Source organism: Copadichromis virginalis, linkage group LG22 (assembly GCF_057382275.1).
Source record: "Copadichromis virginalis isolate Kocher_CV1m ecotype Utaka linkage group LG22, C_Virginalis_male_GT1.1, whole genome shotgun sequence".
In the NCBI taxonomy this organism is placed as follows: Eukaryota; Metazoa; Chordata; class Actinopteri; order Cichliformes; family Cichlidae; genus Copadichromis; species Copadichromis virginalis.
Window position 1 is genome coordinate 10,204,884 of NC_140638.1, and position 22,350 is coordinate 10,227,233.

General features: G+C 39.4%; 2 protein-coding genes across 2 annotated transcripts; one reads left to right on the plus strand and one right to left on the minus strand.

Moving 5' to 3' along the window:
• On the minus strand, positions 1 to 17,272 carry psmb2 (proteasome 20S subunit beta 2). Its single transcript, XM_085446143.1, has 6 exons — positions 17,070 to 17,272; positions 15,494 to 15,616; positions 15,287 to 15,357; positions 2,653 to 2,815; positions 2,302 to 2,351; positions 1 to 231 (listed from the first exon to the last, which is right to left on the minus strand). The coding sequence occupies exons 1-6, from the start codon at positions 17,158 to 17,160 to the stop codon at positions 130 to 132; spliced, it is 600 nt and encodes a 199-aa protein (XP_085302269.1). The 5' UTR covers positions 17,161 to 17,272; the 3' UTR covers positions 1 to 129.
• A 22-nt stretch (positions 17,273 to 17,294) lies between these two features.
• Positions 17,295 to 19,020, plus strand: cdca5 (cell division cycle associated 5). Its single transcript, XM_085446142.1, has one exon. The coding sequence runs from the start codon at positions 17,433 to 17,435 to the stop codon at positions 18,213 to 18,215; it is 783 nt and encodes a 260-aa protein (XP_085302268.1). The 5' UTR covers positions 17,295 to 17,432; the 3' UTR covers positions 18,216 to 19,020.
• The last annotated feature ends 3,330 nt before the right edge of the window (positions 19,021 to 22,350 follow it).

The following is a 22,350-nucleotide window of genomic DNA, read 5'->3' on the forward strand; positions in this document are numbered from 1 at the left end:
TTGTATCTCAACTGTGTGTCACTTTTTATTGGAACAGAAAAAGCAGGGAGGTCACTGGTACAAAAAAAAAAAAAAGAGAGAGAGAACGAGAGAGAAGCGATTGTGATGGTGGGTAGTTTTGCAGTGCGGTCACTTGGCGCCGAGGGTGAGCTTCTCCAGGTCATGGATGCCCTCCTTGTCAATCAAACGGACGGTAAAGGAGGGGAGATTCAGGATGAAGCGTTTGTTGAGCTGTGAGAGGGAGAGAGAGCAGACACAGGAGGAAATTTAACAACAAAATAAGATGAAAGGATTTGGGGTGAAGTTACAGAAAATCAAACTTTATTAAAAAAAAAAAAAAAAAAAAAATAGATGCAGAGAAGCAGGGTAAGAAAAGAGGTGAAAAGTGACATAATTTACACTCCAGCTATTTTTTTTACCTCTGTTATATTTAATAATCTATACATGCCACTGTTCAAAAAACTCAAATATCCTGCTGTTTGTATGATGTGAACCTATTAATGTGTCAAGACTGATCAAAGCTCCCAAGTTGCCATTACACGTGACGCGAACGTTTCAAAGGATTTCAGTAAAAGGTGTTAAGTGCATTTCCTCTTTTATTCTGATCTGTAGCCACGAAAATATGCAAAGCTTTAAATATGAATGTTTCTGCAAAGAGAGTTTTAAAATGGGGACGCTGCGTCACAGCTTCGAGCGTGGGCACCAAAACATGGGTTACCAGATCTAATCTAAACCTACGCAGATGTAATAATATGGTCAGAAGCCTCTTCTGTTGTTGAGTTATAGTGTAAATACAACACACAATATTTTCATCTCTTCTTCATTTATGGACGAGAACAAGTGCGGTCACATAAGACAGTTAGGAGGATTGTAATAAAATGATTCCCAACCAGTTTATTACTATGTTTAATTTATTCATGCATAAAATATAACCGTCGATCAGATGTCCAGAAATTATAAGTAAATGCACAGACTTCCCGAAGGAAAAAGACTTGACTCATAAATGTGCGACTCATAAGTCATCCCCAAAATATGACAGGCTAAACTGACAGTAAGCTTGTGGAATATTTGAATAGTTTCTCTTAAGTCAGTAGAGCAGGTCATCTACTGATCGGAAGGTTGGTGGTTCGATCCCTGGCTCCCCCCAGTCTGCAGGCCAAATATCCTTGGGCAAGATATTAACCTTAAGTTGCTCTCTGATACGTCCATCAGAATATGAATGTGTGTGAATGTTAGTGAGAACTTAAAATTGTACAACAAAGTGCTTGTTTAAATGGGTGAATGTGGCATGTTGTATTAAGCGCTTTGAGTACTCCAGGAGAGTAGAATAGCGCTATCAGTCCATTTATATCCTAAGATATCACCACCACAAGATTGGGATGGGCGGATAACCTGGAATCTTAATTCCAGGTGCAACACTTAGAGGCCACAGAGGCAAAATAATCAATAATAAGTAGAACAGAAACAGCTTTCTCATGTAAAAACTGGATTATGATCATAAGAGTGATCAAAAGTAAGAATACATTATTATCAGGTGTTTCTGATTTACCTTTGTGAAACAATACTGACATCTTAAAAAAAAAATCAGTCTGTGATCATGTAAGAAATCTCAACCAATCAAATCAGGAGGTGGACAGAGCTTTGGCCTTTCCAGGTTACCGAGCTCGCTGAAATTGTGGACACTGGAACAATCGAAGTAACTAAAAATGTTTTAAGTGTTTTAAAAATGGCCAACAGTGTGAGCTTTGGGACATTAGCACAGGGGGTAGTAGAAGTTGTCTAATGCTACTTTAAATGTTTTTCACACAGAAATTAGATCGGGACACTTTCCACAGCTGTCCTTTCTCAGGTGTAATCCACATCAGAGGTATTACAGTCAACTCAAAAACATCTGTCCTTGTATTCAGTCTTTTTCAACACAACCATCAGTACGAGGCTGAGACAGCTACATGACTGTGAGTCAAGAGGTTGTACTGTAGTACTCCCACATCACTTAAATAATCACCAAAAACAGAGTGAAATAAGTAAAAATGTGAAATGAAACAAAAAACTAACAAGTATATCTACTCTGGAAACAAGAAAAATCTAAGAAATAAGAAGAAGAAATAAGAAATAACTTCACAAAAGTATTATAACTCTGACAGGAAATGGATGCTGTAAATACTGCGGAGATACATGTATGGCTATTAAATACCCAAGAGTATGTGTGGAACTGTCAGACGTTAGTCTTGACATAATAAATATTTGAATAAATATCGGCTTTCATTTATGCGAATGAAAAAAGAAACTGCTTCAACTCACTTCTTCAACACACTTCTTCAGCAGATCTACCGCTTCATCCCGACTCAGATCTAGAACAAAAAAAAGAAAATACAGTTTGTGGTGCATTATACAGGGGTCACAGGTTACTTTAACAAACGCTGGAATTAACATAAAAAGTTTGAGCTGTAAGACTGAGGAAAAAAAAAAAGTCATTTATCACCACCAGGAAAAAGTCGTTTATCACCACGCCTCGAGCCAATCTCCTGACCCGAGTGTGAACAAACTCTATAACCTCCGCGGTGATTTCATCATCCTCTCCATTTCTCTGTCTCACAGGAACAATGAGAAGAAGAGAAAACAACAAGATACGAGGCGTCCGTATGCACTGACCTGGTCTGTAGTATCGGTCAAGAATGGAAAGAGTGAGGTAGGCTCCGTAGCCGTGGGCAGCGAAGGGGGCCTTGGCCAGGGAAGACAGGTAGTCCATGTAGTAGAGACCCGGGCCGTCTGTGTCATCATAGCCCGCCAGCAACAGGTTCACGTGGTACGGAGTCTGGAGACGCAGGAGGAGGAGGAGGCAGCCGAGGATTAATATTCAAGTTTATAACCATGAACAAAACAAACTAAATGTGTTCAGTTTTAAACGCAACACCTCTAGAAACAGGTTCCTACGTGCGATTTAGTTCAGAGCTGCAGGATCAGAAATGTCATAAATCAGTGCTCATGAACACCTGTAGGAAGACTTCACATTCACATTCACCCACGTGCAGCTCAAAGTTGTCAGAAACCAATGCAGAGACTATAAGCTCAGTTACCTCTGTCAAGGACACTTTATGATTCGTTTAGACTGCCTGATTATTAAAAGATTTATGGGTAAGTCTGGAAGACAGATATGAGATATGATATCATATGAGTTTTAATATTTCTATCATATTTGTTCCTCCTTTTTTAAACTTTATTGCTTAAAGTGCTTAAAACCAAAGCATCAAAAGGGCGACTGAGTGGTTACTGCATTTAATCCTTGCTTTTATTGCTCATCCATCGAAATCCTCTGACAAGCCAACTGGATGCATTTATTCAGATACTGGAAAGCTGCTCCAGAAACACTGAAGACACGATACAAGTGTCTTAAGAAGCTTTCGGATATTTTTTGAGGAGTGAATTTTGGATCCACCAGCTGCAGGCCTCTACTCTCATCGGGCATCACATGTGGTACGATTTTAAACACGGTGCTATGTTTACTGTCTCCATTTAAAAAGTTTACTTCTCTGCTCCAATTAGAGGTGCTAACACTTCCATAGATGATTTTACTCCAGGAGCCAGCTCACAAGATTAAGACGGCACTTGAAAAGTGCAACTTCTCTTTCTCAACTTATCCCAAATAAATTGCTCCTAATTATCGACTTTGATTTTTCCACTTAGCAGAGACGTGGCGTGCTGCACACAGCGGCAACATTAAGAAAACATAAGCAGCAGTGTGACACAGAGACACGCTAGCGGAGGAGCCAGAGAGCGGCTGTGCAACGGAGGGAGCGGAAAAGGTGATAGTGGGTCACAGGACAGAGGAGGTGAGTGTTTTGTGTGTTTAGGGGGGGAAAGGAATCAGGGTGTCATCGGCAGTGTGACATCTGCTGGGAGCCAGCGCCCCCCATCCCTACCCCCTCCCTCTGTCTTCATCCCTTCTTTCCCTTGCCCCCCCACTCCTCCTCCTCTCTCTGCTGCCTTCACCCTGTGCCCTGGAGTAGCGCCAGGGCTCATTAAAAACTTCTAAAGTCGTTTCTCTTGCCCCTACCCCCTCTCTCTTTTCAAATTACATCTTTAACGCTCCCAGCCTCGTCTCCCTTCTCTTCCTCCAAAACACCAACTTTCTATCTTCGCTGTTGCAAGCTCTTGTTTCTCATTTTCAATAGAAAAAAAAAAAATCCCTTTAAACCAGGACTAATTTTTTTGGGAGGGGGTTAAAACAACTTGTGGCCTAAATTCTTGACTGAAGTAGAAGCAGAAGGGTAATGTGTCGCACGAGGAGGAAAATGGGGAGTCTTAACGACAATAAGACTCGCATTACGCCAGGCACCTGCCCTCGTGCTTTAATTCATGTCTGAGACAACCTGCTTGTTTCTGTGACTTGTGGGTTGGCGCTGCGTGTGCCATGAGGGCAACGATGATCGCTGCGCTCCCTGTGGGAGCAGGCTTTAATGTGGGTGTATTTTAACGATGGTTTCGAATGCGCACACACACACACACACACAGAGAAATGGTGTTTGCAGGAGTGCACAATGAGCGTGAATCTCAGGATGAATATCTTAATGTGTGTGTGTTTATGTGTGTGTGTTTTAACTCCTATGTGAGCTTGCAAACGCCCCAGTGGCGTCACCCCCGCCCACCAGACAGCTGTCTCACTGGTTACATGTAACAATGATACAGTCTTGGCATCAAAATAACCTTCCCTTTCCCATGTCACCTCGGAGGGAACAGGCACCTTGTTAACCCTACCACCTGAACTCACACCTCAGTTAATACGCAAACAATACACATCATATGTTTTAATCCTCCCTGCCGTGACTCCTGCTCACAGCCAAGCAAGGCGACTGTTGGGCCATGAGACAAAAGGCTTCACCCGTAACCCATGCCATCGCCTTAAGCAGACACAAACCTGCTTTAGATGGAGGAACAGCTAGCCAAGAATTACTCCAACACTGCCCCTCCTTTCATAGCTCCAATGTGTAACTTTACAAATTTGGCTTTTGCGAGTGACACAGTAACATGGAAACTGCACATTTTCATTTGCAGGACCAATTTAAGTGTGTGACCTACAGGCTAAAGCATGCACAAAAATTTCAAGAGGCAATAATTAAAAACAAACAAACAAACAAACCCTGTAAGTATCATCAGAGAGTATAAAAGACACATGTAGCTTTTAGTTCTGAAAGTGAAAAGTAAACAAATGTGAATGTGCTTTAAACTTACGTTCTATCTACTGGCCAGTAGGGGGCGACTCCTCTGACTGCAAACACTTATTTATGTAAAAATCTGTGGTAAAACGGCTGTCCTGTGACCTCAGAGTTTAAGGGCTCAGTTGATAGTTTCAGGTCATACTGACTAACACGTGAAGTTGATCTAATGGTCACATCTGTCCCTCGCTCTTTGAACACACTCAGCTCGAGGCTTCAACACAGACTTTACAAACTTATGGTGGATTTTACTGTAACTGTAATAATATTCAGGTCTGTAGTCAAGGGATACGTTTTCGGGTTCCTGCTTGTAATCCAAGTTCTACTGACCAATCATGTTTGAGCGGTCTTTACCTGCTTTGAGGTAACGAGTCCACGTGTTTGCTGAACTTCAGTCTCAAAACCATGAGTATTTGTCATAGCAGATCATTAACTGGTCTTTAATTTGTGACGATTGAATCTAGTTAATTAGAATAAATTTTAACATATCGTTAGCTTCATAGCATAATTGCCTAAGTCATTTGACTAAGTCAATGACTTAGGCACTTATGCTATGAAGCTAACGATATGGAGGTAGTTCCCTCAAACGACTGTCATTTTTCACCTTTTCTACTTCTAATTCAGCCTTAGTCAACAAATGGGCTTAATCCATATCTGGAAATGCCACAGGCTATCTGCTAATTATAATTTTTAGTCTCTCGCTCAGTGTTTTTGGTTTTAAGAATTTATGTGTGTTCCTTAACAACAACGGCAAACAAACCATTAAAACAAAGTGCTTATATCTCTTATCTGCTATTTAAAGGCGGCTGTTCAGGAAGTCGTAAAATATTGGGTGTTTTCCCCAAGTCAGGCCAAGTCAGCAGACTCGACAGCATGTTCCCCAATGTGTCCACCACCTTACTAAAAAAAATAAAATAATCAACAGCTCTAGTGTTTCTCAGTGAGCTTTAAAATGGTTTTTGCTCACATAGAACCAAGTGGGTACCAGCTGGCTATAACCTGAAGACAAATCCGGAGAACAGCCTGGGCAGTGTTACGTTTCTCCAACCAATCAGTCACCACTCAAGACAATGTTTGCATTTCTACCAAAAGTGCTGCAGAGCACTTCAGAAGGTGTACTTCACTCTAAACAACGCAAGGTCTAATAATCAGCCCGCAACAACCACACGAACACGACCAGTATCAATTTGATACCAAGTACATAGAGGGCCAGTATTACCGATAGTGAGGAGAGAACAGTGTGTCACGATTTATGAGATGAATCATCGTCAATTTTGAAATTCTGGACACTTCAATCACCACTAAACCAATGTGATTTTTACTTTCCACAACTTATTAACCAACAAAGCACACCTTTCATGTAAATGTTCTTTAGCCTATAAATAAAATAGACGTGACAGTCAGCACAAAAAGGTTCAGACATCTTTCATAGTGCATGTTTCGTTTTGATACTATGAATATTGGGTAGATCTGCTCACCTGTAGTAAAATAACTTCTGAAACACTCCTGGTGTGATTAGAAGATGATCGACCAAATTTTTGTTGGTCACACGGCCTAATAGAAACACCCTTTGTGAGTTCCCAGGGTTAGGCATCATATATCTGACCCTAAACTTCCTAATCCTGTGGCAGTGGTTATTTACAAATGTAGAAACACTTAACTTTTTTTGACTGGTTGATATTGCTCTAGACACACAAACCAGGAAACTTCTGGTAGCTTGCCTACAGATATCTGCATTTTTATAAATACTCCAAAGCCCTAATCTGGCTCTTCCTACCAATTTCCAGTCTTTGTGCGATTTAAACGTAGCAAACTATTTTTTGTAGGCAGGAGAGAGGCATCAGTCTTCTCGTCTAAACCACGAAGAAACTTCTCTGTAGTTGTGAACACAAATTAAGGTCAGGCTTCTAAAAAATCATCACAAAGTCATCCCTAAACACTCCTCTGCCACGTTCCAGCACTTCCCTTCCTGCCATCTCTCCCCCCTCCCTCCCTTCCCCTTATTTTTGCACCCTGCCCCGGGGCATGTTCTCTTTATTGGCATTTCTCCTCAATCTGCTGTATTAATTGTTCATCTGTGCAGGAGCAGGGGAGCCGCGTGCAATATGGTGCCAGTAATTATTTGTACCCACTGTGTGCCCATGCTTAAAAATATTTTACAAACCCATACGGGGTGAGCTGTAGATCACCACTGCACTGCAGCGATCTAACTGTTGCAGCAGTCTTATAGAAAATGGTAAAAAAAATTAACAGACTGAATGTCACCTACTTGTTCAAATGGGACATTTAAGGTTCCTCATCAGCCTCAAAACAGCTTAATGCTGTATTTACAAACCTTTTGATGTTCCCTCCATTAAATTAACATCATGTCTTGGCCTGTTGTAGCTACCAGTATCAAAAATCCCAATCTGCAGTGTCTTTATCCATGATTGAGGAATTTCCTTCTATTTTGTCCTGGGACTAAAAACATGTTCCTCCTTAACTTAGTTTGCTTTTGTCAAATAAGCCTGCCTTTTGTTTCTATAAAGCAATAGATCAACCATATTTCCTTCTAACTTTATCATTTTTAGTCACTTTTACTGCAAACAAAAATGGGAAAATTCTTATTTACAAAAGATCTGAACAGCCGGGATCACACATAGCTGTAAATATTAAAAGCAATCTAGAAACTATTTAAGCTAAATCTCACCAAGCCTGACTCTCCTTTACATTCATTAATTGTGATGTGCCAAAACACAGAAACCGAAATCAGTGAGTGACATCACAGTGTCCATGTCCATCCAGAACAATCCTGGTGATTAATTTGTGATTGATACACAACATCAAAACAGGATGACAAAAGTGAGTATAAACTGCTGATAAAAGGCACAAGTGGACTGTAAACCACTCCTCATATCAAGGCAGAGCCATTGGATCCTCTCACTGTGTCAGAGGGTCAGGTTTTTTCCTTTAATTTGAGACCTGTCTGTGCATCACAGCACATGAAGAGGAACAGCAAAACAAACAGAGGCAAAGCATTCAGCCCTGGATCTTTGCTCTACGGTGAGTTTCACACATATCATTGCTAATATGCATGCAGCAGACCGAGGCCTCAGGTGATTATGCTGCTTTCCCCCCCTCCTTTGTCTCCTCTCTATAGCTTGAGTGAACGCAGTACTCTAGAGGTTACCAGGGTTGTTTTTTTTCTATGCAACGGGTTGGTAAGCACATAGTCGTATATGAGCAGGGTTTCAATGTCTCTGCGCCGACATGCTCTGCTGACTTTAGCTAACTATACCTCCCGGAGGTCTGCGGCCACTGGGGAATGACATCTTTCAGACTCAAGGACTCATCTCTAATTTATCCTGCAGGAATAAAGCCATGTGAATTAACAATATACCACTGATTAATTTATCAGCCACTGGTTTTTAACCTAGGGCTCTGGACATGGAAGTGGGATCACAAATTTTTTAGGAGGGTAAAAAGATAATTTAAAGATGGCATAACGAGAAAAAAAATAGCTATACATGATTTAATCATATTAATTAAAATATATTTCAACATATGCAGCATATTCCCTTGGACTCCTGGCATTTTTCACCTTAATCTACATCTAATTTAGATTTAGTCAACAAATGGGTTCTCAAACCACATATGAGAAATTGGCCTGTAGGATCAAAATAATGTCTATCTTCATATGGTTTTGTGGACGTTAATGACCAAACAGAGACACACAACTGGTCATCTGTCGGCACTGAGTTAACACATTAGTCAAATCAAATCAAAGCAAAAATACCAGATTAACAATCCTGACTAATAATTATAGTGGGCAGAAATATCAGCCAAATTTACTGAAGGAAAAAATCTGTTTATTTTGTTTTATTTTTTCAGGTAAATGATCCCAAATTCCCTGATTTCATATAGTCAAATGATATTCAAATTTCCTTTTCTTTCTTAATAACCCGAATCATTTGTTTATACCTATACCTCTGTGAAACTTGACCTTTCCTCTGTATATCACTGTTGATTTTTTGTTCATCTTAAAAAATAAAAAAGGCAGATTAAACAGAAAAATTGTTTACAAATAATCAATGACCTGAAGTCTTGACATAAACGCTGCATTAATTGCATTGCTCAGATTTATTTTAGGTAGCGATTACTGACCCAAAAATAAACTTCAGGGCCAACACAGAATGGCAATATGTATCATAACATCCACCCAGTAGACTGTTCAAGACTTCAGCCAAGGATCTCTTTCTCGGTTTCACTCTCAAAAAGACAAGACACATTAGTTATTCTACATATACAAGATGTTCTGCGGGGGGTGGGGGGGTGGGTAGCGGCATGAAAAAAAAAACTTGTTTATACAACATAATTTGCAAATGTCCGTGTACTCTGGAGGTTGATGAATGTGAGGAGAGCATAGCTGGAGGAAGGTGTGGGATGCAGAAGAGAAAGTGCTATTGCTTCAGTTTCTGAGCACTCCTGAGAACGCAGCATTACTAAATCCTGCACTCATAAAGCCAAATTCATATCCGTGAGGCACAAAAATAACGATACACTTGCAGCTTATGGCAAGACATGAATATAAATGTTATCCCACAACATGCACAACCTTGACTGAATAAAACCATCTCGATCCTATAGGTCCCTCTGTGTGCATGTATATTGTATTTTGTGAGTATGTTGACTCCTACTCCTTCTCGCACTCCAGTCAGTGTGCTGTTGTCTACTGGGTTTAGCCGTTTCCCTCGAGACCTCCACTTCTTCTACTCCTCCTGCTGCTGCTCCTCTGCCCCTATCCCCCGTTCGATGTGTCCCACATTCCCTTCTCTGCCACACTAATTGTTTTTTGTAATTATTTTCACCCTCCTGCTATTGTGACAGGCAGCAGCTACACTACTCTTAACAAATTACTGCATGAGATGCATCGAGGACCATACAGATGTCTTCAGTAGAGAGTTTAAAAAAAGAAAAAAGAAAAAGAACGAAGCTGTGCATGTGTACTGCAGGTTAAAACAAATTAAATCATTAGTTTTTAGACTAGTTTGAACTTCAAAGCAACTGTTCAAACCAAAGATCCAAATGTTATGCAGTTCTAGTTCCAGCTACTCAAGTATAATGCTTTGGTTTCATAGGAAAATTCACATTATAAGCTAAATGCATAAAACAAAGATTCAGACATTGCAATCTCTGCAGAAAAATAAACTGTAATTTGACTCAATTCAATTTTATTTATATAGCGCCAAATCACAAAAACTGTTGCCCCAAAGTGCTTTATATTACAAGGTCGGGAGCCTACAAAACACATTTTGGCAACAGTGGGAGGGAAAAACTCCATTTTAACAGGAAGAAACCTTCAGCATCTCCTCTTACTGTGCTAAAAGAACTTGACACATAGATTAAAACATTCTCAGGAAAGATATTGCAATTCACATGTTATTGTAATATGTGAAGTACAGAAAGAAAGTGAAAAGTTTTGCTGTTATCATTTGGCTGTATTGCAAAAACAAAGGAGAATTAAACTCCAATGAGTAGTCCACGACTCTCATCACATCACAGACAGTCATCTCTAGGACAAATAAAATCTGGCAACACTGAAAATAAATATGAGCAGTTTGGCTGAAGACCCAACTGTAAATGGAGCGGTACTTGTATAGCGCTTTTCTACTCCATATGAGCACTCAAAACACCTCATTCAGCCATTCGTACCCACACTTTCTCTGCCTAAGCACTTTTATAACATTCACAGATCAATGGATGGGAAAACTCGGTTCAGTTTCTTGTCCAACATGCAGATTAAAGACTACAGGTATCGAACCACCAACCTTATACATGACCTTCTCTACCTCCTCCTACCTACAGCAGGCTATAGTTCGATTAAGTTCTGACCAGTACTGTAGGAGTGATTCTTGTGAACTATGGAAGGACAGGCGAATGGCATGAGCTCAACTGTACTTTGGTTGAATGGGCTACAAACGAACAACCATGAATGAAATCTCAATCTATTAAATGCTATGAGATAATAGCATGTTTTTAGAAAAACAATCAAAACTCGATAAAGAAAAATGATTTTGTTTTTGTAAAATCAAAAAAGTCGCAGTAACTCATGAGAGCAACGTGTGACCTTATCTGATGAGCACCTATTAATTTGCCTGTCATTTCTGACTTTCTGAGAACAAAAATGTAAAGTATGCTCAAGAATATGTTACTTTATTTATAAAACTTTTTAGCTCTGACTAAAACTTCTTTAGGGGGATGTCAGAAATTCCCCTTTGGAGAGACAGGGGAAAAAAAAAATATCAGGTTTTATAAATCCAAACATTTCTGTGAAGAGTTAGAGAGGTTTCCACGCATCAAGTATCGAAACAGACATATTTTGATTTCACGATTTCCCGATCAGGACACTATTTTAACTTTAGGCCAAAGTCTGTAACATTGATGAGTTAAACCCTTTGGCATATTTCGTTCTTGTCAAAAAGTTTTCCTACATCAGTATTAAGGCTTTAAGGACAGGGAAGGCTGTGTGCACGATAAACTGTAAAGCTCTTAAGGCCAATCAGAGAGATGTTTGTCAACTTCTTAAAATGAGAAATAAACGCCCCCCCAACACAAAAGTAAGAGTGTGGGATGCTGCCCTCACAGTTAGTTAAACTAATCATTCTTGACTTAATAATGAACAAGCAGGATTATTATGGTTATTGTTAATATTTAGTTTTGGCTATGTGCGGAATAAAATTTCAGGTAACAGAACTAAAAATAAAACTAGAAAACCAGAACTAACTGACATCATATTGTATATGCAAGAAAATACATAAAAATAAAAATACAAAACTGTAATTTAAAAAAAAAAAAAAAGGGTAGTAAAGGTATTTTGTTTTAGTCAATTTGGTATTACAACCTGCATGAGGAAGATCTGGTGCATATGGGGAAATGATGATTCGGGTGTGGTAACGTGTAGACCGTTCGTCTACCTTTAGAGTGTCTGTTGTCAAGATGGGGGGGGCCATGCCAAAACACAACCAATCTGTGGGCTAGTCATGCTTGTGCTGTTGTTGGTCCATTGCCTAGCCACAGAGAAGATATGATATACGAAACCCCCTCACTATGATCAAGCACTTTGTGACAGTGAGAAGGAAAAAACCCTTTTAACAGGAAGAAACCTCCAACAGAATCAGGCTCAGGGGTTGTCAACCATGTTCCACAACTGGTTTAAGTTGTGAAGTGAAAAGAAGTGAAACCAGGTGTTAGACTGCTGAACAGCTTTAAGCTTAGGTCAGCTGGAGACCTGATGGCTCAGCGGTCATTGCTCTTATATTTCTTTAAAGTCCGCATAGTTGGTGCATTGTAATGTAAATTTTCTGCAGATGAGTCTGTGCAGTCAAGAAAAAAAAAAGCAGACAAATGGATGTTGGAGGGACATTTGCAAAAACTGACTGATGAAATTTATGTCACTGGAACCCAAATGGACCTTAGTGCACTTGCGTTAAGTATTGCCCTGTAATCCCCGCTTTACTCATAAGGCTATCAGGAGACTGAACTTGGGATTGGTTCATTATATATGGCCCGAAGTGCCACATATGTCATTGGAATTTAAAATTGAACTTGATAATTGAAGAATGTGAAAAGATAAACTGACTACAGAAGAAAGTGATAAATAGTTTCTCAGGACTCTTAAAAACACATGCAATCTTTCTACAGACTGCATTTAACCCTGACTGAGCTCAAGTGTTCATTCTTCCAATAGCTTGCACTGTGCATGAACAGTCACTACTCGGCTAGTCTTTTTTAAAATATTTTAGCTACTAGTAAATTAGTCACCAGGAACATTTTTAACACAAAGACAAATAAAATGGTTAATTAACATTAAAGTGTTAAGGTACTGACCCCCCCAGCTCTATATATTGCAATATAACATCTGCATGAAGTAACACAGATAAAGTAGCAGTAATTTGCGTGTTTCTCATTCTCAGGCTTGGCTGTCTTGTTGTGTAAAAGATGTAATAAAGAACTAAAGGTCAAAACCAGAATTTTTTGATAAGACATTCAGCAGATCTGCGTAGTGAGGGTGAGAGACAGGCCTGCAGGCTCAGGTGTTACAGGAAATCTCAGAGGGAGAACCCTCAGTCACCTTTCACAACAAGCTGACAAATGTACCTGGCTCTGTCAAAATGCATCTGCTGGTTTAACATGAGTGTCTCAAGCTGACAATGATACAAACACATGTGCCAACTCAAGTGGGAGTTCATTCCCACCTGAGCTCCTTGGTAATACCACCTCTTCAGCACCACCACAGCACTGCCGTGTCATCAACACACTTAGGGCTTCTGTTACTATGTTTTCATTTTGAGCAAAGAAAATGAATTTCAAGTAGAAACTAAAATACATTTTTAAATTGGATGAGTAAACCTACCTTATATGGTTAGTCTTACTTGAATTAGTTGGTGATTTTATCATTTGTTCCCTTAAGCCAAATGAGATTGCAAATACTGGCAGAAGAGTGTTATTAATTTAAAATAGAAATTAAAATATTTATAGGTATGTTCATTCATTACTCCAGGATGAATATGCTTAATTCAGACGGTGACCACTAGAACTTGGGATTAATTAGCAACTGTTTTGTTAACAGAGAAAATATACAAGGATACTAGTGTTGAGATGATTTGAAAATGGGCTAAAGGGTAGAAGTATACTTGAAGCAAAAAGTAAAATATGGAGGAAGACAGAGAGTCCAAGGCAGAACAAATGGATCTTTGCAAGATGACATATGTGTGGGGAAACTAAGCGAGCGCAGGTTGTTTTCTGTTAGACATGATAGTCATTTGGGCTCAATCACATCTGAAACTAGTGACGAAAAAATGTTTAGCAAAAGACCAAATATGATATATGTTGCATTATTTTGCTGATTTCTTTATTTTGTTTTATCTGCACTCATTTTTGAAACGTTAAACCCTTACACCAATTATGATTTCACTCATTAAGACAAAACTTAACGGACTTGTGGAGACTCACCTGCGAAGGATCAGTTACAATGATCAAACTCTGAATAAGCAGAGTGGAGAAATTTTTTCATCTACAAAAGATATCACTTCTTTATGTCTGCATAGTGTGTATGAGGCACCTGAAGTCAAACAATTATGCTGGTTATGATTGTAGTCTCTGCTCTCTAGTCTCAACAGACCACATTTTCCCCGGGGCAAGAGAAAGCAGCTCTCACAAAACACAGGTTACGACCACTGCTTTACATCAAGCTCGTGGCTGTGACAGTTAAAAAAAAAATAGCACTTAGGTGAGGCCGCATTCAACAGGGACAAATAATTTTTTACAATATCAAACATATTATAATAATAATAATAATAATAATAATAATAATAATAATAATAATAAAAAACGTGTGGATTTCTGATACACAAGGTAAAGTAAAAATTTTTTTTTCCACTTTGTTAATTGTTTTTTTAAAATCTTTTTTCTATCCAAACTTATGAACTTGTTTGTGAATTTCACTTTTCTAAGGATCTCTTTTTTCACAAGTCTAAATTGGCACATTAATGGACCCAAAATAGAGAGTGGGGTCCTGATGGTGTGGCATATACTGCTGGAAACTCAACACAAACTCAACAAAGTTTTTTACTTGGCGAAATAACGAATACACCTATAATTTCAAGCTAATTCTTATATTAAAAGACAATGCTTGAAGCCATTCTTCTTCAATTAAAAAAAAGAAAAAAAGCACACAGTAAAATGGACTGTAGTATCTGGGGATGTACAGATCATCTCCATTCCACTCAAGGTCAATGTTGATGTGTAAAATCTGTCAAAAGTTTGTTCTTACTTATCTGGTTTCTGTTATGTGCTACCTCCAAACTTCTTCAGTGCGAAAGAAATAAAGAAAACTTCATTATAACAAAAAAAAAAAAAAAAAAAAAAACTTAAATACTTTACAGTTTTCCAACTCTTTACCACACCGTCTTCGATTAGCCGGTGCAAAAATTAATGAGACACAAAGATTAAAATAAAATTGATCACTTTGACTTTATATCTGTGTAGCCTTACTATATTATTCTTTTTTTTAATAAATATATCAGGACATTTACCCTGCTCCGAAGATAGTCTGCCAGGTTCTTTCGCGTGAAGTTTGCTGCTGCTGATGGACTGAGCTCATAACCTAAGAAAAAGAAGGCACAAAGCTTTGAATATAAATGTTTTTAGCAAGCAAACTGGTTTCCCAAAAACATTTTAGAGTTAAACTTAAAACCTATAAGCACCAGCAGCATCACAACAATCATGTCTGAGGTTCTTACCGTTCCTCATTTTGTAGAGCTGCACATTCTTCTGGATGTACTCTGCAAACTGCACTGTGTCTCCAGCTTCTCCCACACACAGCAGCAAAATCTTCTCACTGAGCTTGAACATCTTGTCATAGTCTGAAAAAATATAAGGAAGAACACAAATTCATTAGTCTGTTCCTAAATTGTCTTATAGTTTGTAGTCAAACCTTTATACACACACACTAATCATGACCATGGTAACTTTGGGCTATTGATGATTTCTTTGAACTGTTCTTTTTCCAGCATAAAAAGGATTTGACTGACACCACTATTTGGATTGGCAAATACTCAGAACAATGAAAAAGCCCAAGAAACTATAGATTTACACAAGTTAGGAAGATCTCTTGGAGCCATCTCAGAACAACTACAGATTCCAAGATCATCAGTTGAAACAAATGAATGCAAGTACAAGTTGTATGGATGTGTCACCACTTTGCAAACACCTGGGGAAAGACCCAAATAGTCACTTTCAGATGAGAGGAAACTAATTAGGCTGTTCAGGAACCACCAAGGCTCAAGCCAACCTTGAAATTAAAACTGCTGGTGGCACAATGCACAGCGAAGGGTGTTTGCATCACCATGGACTGAGAGGGTGCCCACCAGAAAAGAAGCCCGTGCTCCAAAATTGCTGACCACATGGATCACTCAACGATCAAAGTATTACGGCCAGACAAGACAATAATTTAAGTATATGGCCACAATGACAAGATGTTGTTTGGAGGAGTAAAGGTGAGGCTTTCAGATGTAAAAACACTGCATGACCTGTTAAGCCTGGTGGTAGCATCATGCTCTGGGGCAGTTTGCTGGCAGTGGTGCTGGTACTTTAAACAAAGTGCACAGAATAATAATGAAGGACTACCTCCAAATTCTTCAACCTCAACCCAATTTAACAGCTTGCAGGTTGAAGCATCAAGAATTGTGGTCAAAACTCAGTCAGAATTATGCCAGAAGTCTGTTGATGCCTTCCAAAAATATAAGATCAAGGTACAACTTGCTAAGTGAACCAAATACGAAGTAAATTCAAACTTGTTCTCCCAACTCTCATTTTTATATTCATTAAAGACACATGCTGTACAATCATTTCACTCTGCAAAAAGAACAGATCAAACAAATCATTAATAGGCTAAAATTATCCATGGTGAGTGTAAGTAAACTTCCATTTCCACAGTGATACAGTGACTTTCACTTTCGTTGTCAGTAACCTTCTTATGGCAACTCATGCTAAGGTTGCCAACTTTAGTTACGAATGAAATGTAGAGTTGATCTATTAGCTAGGAAAAGGTTATGATAATGCTGAGAAAAAACATCAAACTGCGATAGAAGATATTATTTGCTACCTTACTGTTAGCTTGGCTAGCTTTAGTCACATTCAGTGTGTAGTTACATGTAAATATTTAGCAAAATGAATAAAAATTGGTTCAAGTAGTACTTATTAGAAGCAGAAAGCCGATTTAATGCATTTAGAGACTCTAAAATGTAGCTATGTTAGCAAATCTGTCTAAAATAACCGGCTATGCGGCTAACGCTATAAGCTAACGCGTTGTCATACCGTGTTTCATCTGAATGATGCTGCTTGCTGCAACATTATCAGCGGCGACGAGGACAAAATCCGGTCCCTGTATCCCGATTAAATATTCCATTCTGTTGACCTGATACAAGTTGGAGTATTTATATAAAACAGATTAAATTATGAGCAGTCTCTTAGCCTCGCCTGTATGGATTACACAGCAAAAGTTTGTGATAGCCGGCGCACAGTGTTTACGTCACAGCAAAGGAAGCTCATATTTTTCACGCGACGCGGGCGGGCAATTTGAACGTTCGCTGTTGTTGTGTGCCCTGTGTTGGTTGAGTTACAGTCTGATCTGCTGTAAGAAGGGGAAAGTATCTGGAGTTTCTTCAAGAGACTGTTGGGATGAACGAAGGGACTCCTCGGAGCATAATGACGGACTCTAATAGCATTGACAGCTCGCAGCGGAGACGCTCCCCGCGGCTGAGCTCTCCGCAAGCTCAAAGTGACAACAAAATGGCGCTGCCGTCTCTCGCTGTTAAACGCTCAATCACCGTAAGAAAAATAGCGCCCAGAAAAACAGTCGCGTTATCGGAACAGAACAAGGAGAACACGCCGAGGCCGTCCAGCTCTGAGGGCATCCAGCAGAAAAAGCCGAAGGTCTCCACGCCCGGTCCCGTCCCGGGCCGAGAGAGCAGCTCTTCCTCGGCTAAGAAGAAAAAGGCCACTATGCCTTCACCGATCCTCCCCTCATCACCGCCGCCCGCTTCTCACACCCCGCAGATGGATCCAGAGGACGCGGTGTGGTCGCAGAAGGTACGCCGATCTTACAGCAGGCTCAGCGAGAATTCATTCAACAGCCCCGAGTCTCGTGAGACTTTATTCGGCTTTGAGAAGCTGAAAACCCCAGAGGTCCGGAGAGCCGGGGTGTCCAAGTTTGGCCTGGAGGTTTCTGCAGGATCCTTTACAGGACTGAACTCATTCACGTCTTTGCTTGAGGCTGATGACTGCGGTGGTTCAGCTTTCCCCGAGCCGGACCCAGACATCCCCGGAGTGGCTGTGGTGAAGGAGAGGAGGAGGAGGAAGAAGAAGGTCCAGCAGATAGACGCCACGGAACTGGACGCTCTGGCTGCAAAGATGAATGCAGAGTTTGACCAGGCTGAGGAGTTTGAACTGGTCATGGAGTAAATATTCAAGGGAAAAAAGAAAGACTTGGCAGCATGCTTGTGTTTGTCACAGACATGCATACAAACACTGACTCTGGGAGGACTCTGCTGAAAATGTGCTTTTCTTACTCAAAACATTAAAGTTTTATCTGTTTCTATTTGTTCTTATTGTAAAGTTTGATCATTTTGGAGTTTGCTCTTAATGTGATTGCTAGTCATTTTGTGGATGCTTACAGACAGGATAGTTTTTGATGTTATAATGGCCCCATAGTTACATAAACAAGACCAAAATTAAAATGTTTAGATACATTCACCTGTAGCATAATCAGTCAGGATGCACAAATATATCAGGATTGTTGACTGGTGCTGGTATTTTTCAAATAAGATGCCTTTCACTGATTTTTATCTGGTGTGTGACCATCGCTTTTACTCTGGTGGGATCTTAAAGGCTTTTAAAACAGTTGTGTTCTTATTTTAATCTTATTATGAATATTTCATTATCTCCCCTGGCATAAGGGTTGAATAAATAAGAATAAAACAAAGACAAAAAGAATCGGGGGGAGTTGTAGCCTTCAAAGGGCCAGTTTTCTACCCTGTAGAGTACATTTTGTTTCTTTTAATGTTTTTCATAGAGGCTGCAAACAAAAGATTTTGGTATTATTTTCTATATCTAAAACCAGGGTATTTTCTCTTTTATAGAGTGTTTGAATCCACATTTATTGACACAAAGGTTCAATAGCAGTTGCCAATACTCTTGTCCTGAACTGTTTTCTTACGTGTCTTTTCTTGGAAATTTTCATGTAAATAAATGCTAATGCCAGATCTGACGTCTGAGTCAAAGTATAGTGTTTTATCCTTTATTTTCCCCAAATTACACACAATATCTTAATTTATAAAACAAAAGAAGAAATAAAAAATAACAAAGATGACCATCACAGACTAGCAACATTATAAATGGTATTTTCATCTTATTCCAGCTGTAAAATGAATATTTCACAGAAATCTGTTTATTTAATCTGTCACTAGTATTTTGTGTTTTGAAGTTATTGCCTGATGATGGCACTCAGGATTAGCCAGCACAGACTAACAAGGTGCCAACCAAGCATGCTGACAGCAAAGAGGTGGTCTCCAGTGGTTATGATGAGGTGATCTGAATGACTGAGTGGGCAAACTGTCTCTATTTAATGAGAGTGGTGGACATTTTTCCTCCAGAGTCTTTTAAAGGAGTGGATAGAGAGGATAATTTGCACTAACAAGGAGCTATGTTGTGAGTAACCAGTGCTTCTTGAAAACATGTCAGGATTTGTTGATTTATTTATCACTTAAAAATGAAGAAGGGTGACGTGAGGAGCTGTAGTAACTTCAGAGGGATCAAGGTGGTGAGCCACACCATGAAGATATGGGAAAGAGTTGTTGAAGCTATGATTGGTGAGCAGCAGCCTCATGCTGAGAAAGAGCAATATATGTGAGATGCTTGCTTTAGAGAAGTATAAAAAAGGTTAGAAGGAGCTGTCTGTGTAGGTTTCTCTGTCATCTAGGTCATGGAGCTCAGAAAGAAAAGCAACTGGATTTCCTTAAGATTTGTGAAGACGTTTCATCCAAGAAGCTTCTTCACTTCTAAAACCAAATATTGGAGAGTCCCAGGTCTTTAAGCCCTAGTGGGAGTTGTATCTTAAGAAGGTCACTGACCGACTATTGATCGTGTGCCTCATCACATGAGCCAATGTGTGAAAAATACTTTCTAGTTAACATTCACACTCCAATGAGCACATCAGAAAGCCACTGGAGTTACGTATCTTCCCCAAGCATAATTTGGTATGCAGACTGGAGCAGCCAGGGATCCATGTGACAACATTCCAATATGTGGATGACCCTGCTCTACTTCCTGAGTTATAGTCACCCCACAAACTTACAGGACATAGTATTTCCAGGCAGTCTCCCATCTAAGTACTAACCAGGACCTGCCATGAGACCAGGCATGTTCAAGGTGGTATGGCTGTGAGTTAAGGGTTGGTGTGACAGATGCTAGGGATAGGACAAGATGGCATTAGACTATCTGCTGTAGTGACCCCTAAAGGGAGCAGCTAAAATAAGAAGATCTGACTTACAAAATGACACATTTGTTGCTGACAGACACACTCGTTTGAATAGAGGACACAAAAGATCACCAAGTTGATTCATCTGGTATTAAACCGATCTAAGTCCATATATTTACATTTAACAGCTGACCAATGGGAGATTTTGAATAGATGAGTATCCTCATCCACATTTTCAAAAGTGAAGTACACCCTTAACCGGGCGCCAGCCTATCACAGAGAGACAGACAAGACAAGTTAGAATCACCAGTCTTAGGATTACAGAGAGAATATGCAATCTTCACACAGCCAAGTAAGTCAAAAAAGTCAAACCAGGATATATCTGCTGTGAGGCAACTCTGTTAACCACTGTTCTACCCACTACCCCAACACATCAGCCTACTGCTGCATACAGATCCAACATGTGAGACTTTCAGGTTAAAACATTAATGATATTGTCCAAAATGTGAAATATAAATTTCCGAGATATCTGTTGCTATGTTGCAGTGATAGCTACTGATTTTAGATGCTAAAAAATTGGCACATACCCATGCTCTCATTTAGTACCACTCTGTACCCCAAAATAGCAAGAAAACCCATCAACAGTTCTTTTAGTTAAATATCGGAGGAGAAAAAAGTAGTATTGTCAAGGCAGTCAGGAAAGGAACCCACAAAGAGAAGCTGAAGTTTTTAATATGAGGGTTGCCAAGTTAGGGTTTGTTTTTAGGTTATATGTAAGTTAGTGCATTGGTTAGCGTTGTTGCCTCACAGCAAGTTCAGGTTCTGGCTGGCTCGGGCCTTTCTGTGTTGAGTTTGCATGTTCTTCCTGTGCATGGGTGGGGTCTCACCAGGTACTCTGGCTTCCTTCCACAGTGCAAATACATTCGTTTCAGGTTAATTGGTGAATCTAGAATAATGAAGGATATCAATAGATATTGCTTCCAGTTTATTTAGTAAAGCAGATATGAATGCATAGGTAAATGCGGCTCCTCCCTTGGACATCAGACGACAGTGAAGACTGGAGACCTGGTTGTTTGCAGGAGACAGAGATTGTGTGGCTTCTACAGAAGATCAAGCAGGTGAGTTGGTGGATGACTTATATTGTGTAGTTGTGTTAGACACATACAGCAGGCCAAATATGTAATTTAAGGACTGTCGGAAAACACAAAAGTATTCTGTATAATGTTATAATCCAAACAGTATCTTATTTTTTAAAATTCCAAATGGAGTCTGATGGGAAACTTACCATTCAAAGAGTCTTAGTATTCATGTGGATGTTATTTGTTATTTTAACATGTCTCTCTGTCTCCCCCATGTCCCCTTCTACATGATGGCAATTGAAATGTTTTGGTGTTTAGGTATTAGAATTAACCTAGCACCGAAACCTGGATTACTGATAGATGCTGAACACTAACAGTTGGGATTGAAAGTTCTTTATTTCATTAGATTTCAATGTGAACCACAATTTAGCCACAATTTTGGAGTCATTTTTTGCCCTTGTTGTGCTCACTGAGTTTAGAAAACCATTAATAAAAGACAAATTTGGCTTTTTCAGTTAAATTCACACCATGGTCTGTGCTTTTCTGGTTATTTTGTTGTTAATTTGAGTCTTCTATTTCTCAATTGTTCTTATGCTTTAGTTTTTGAATTGCTTGGTTAGTTTAGTTCTCTTTAGTTCTAGATATTTAATCCCTCGTGCTTTAATTTATTAGGCTCTTTTAGCATCTCAAGTATGTCAAGTATTCAACTGTGCCATGTAATTTCTCCATTTAGTTAGTTGCTGTTTTAGTTTGTTAGTAATCTGTCTCTGTAGCTTTGCTGTGTGCTTTTCTTCTTTTGTTATCATCTTAAATAGTTCCAACTGTGTGCCTGTTTCCCACTTGTGTGTGTGTGTGTACCCTATAAATTTATGCTATCTCTTGCTGCTTCTTGAGTCACCTGTATAGCCTTAATAAAGATTTGTTTGTATTTATATTTTATGTAAAACCTGCAAGTTATGACAGTTAAAGGTTTTGCAGGAAGGCGTGTTTGTGTTCTTCTTGGTGGTGGAATTTGCAAAATGTGAAACCATCACCATCACTT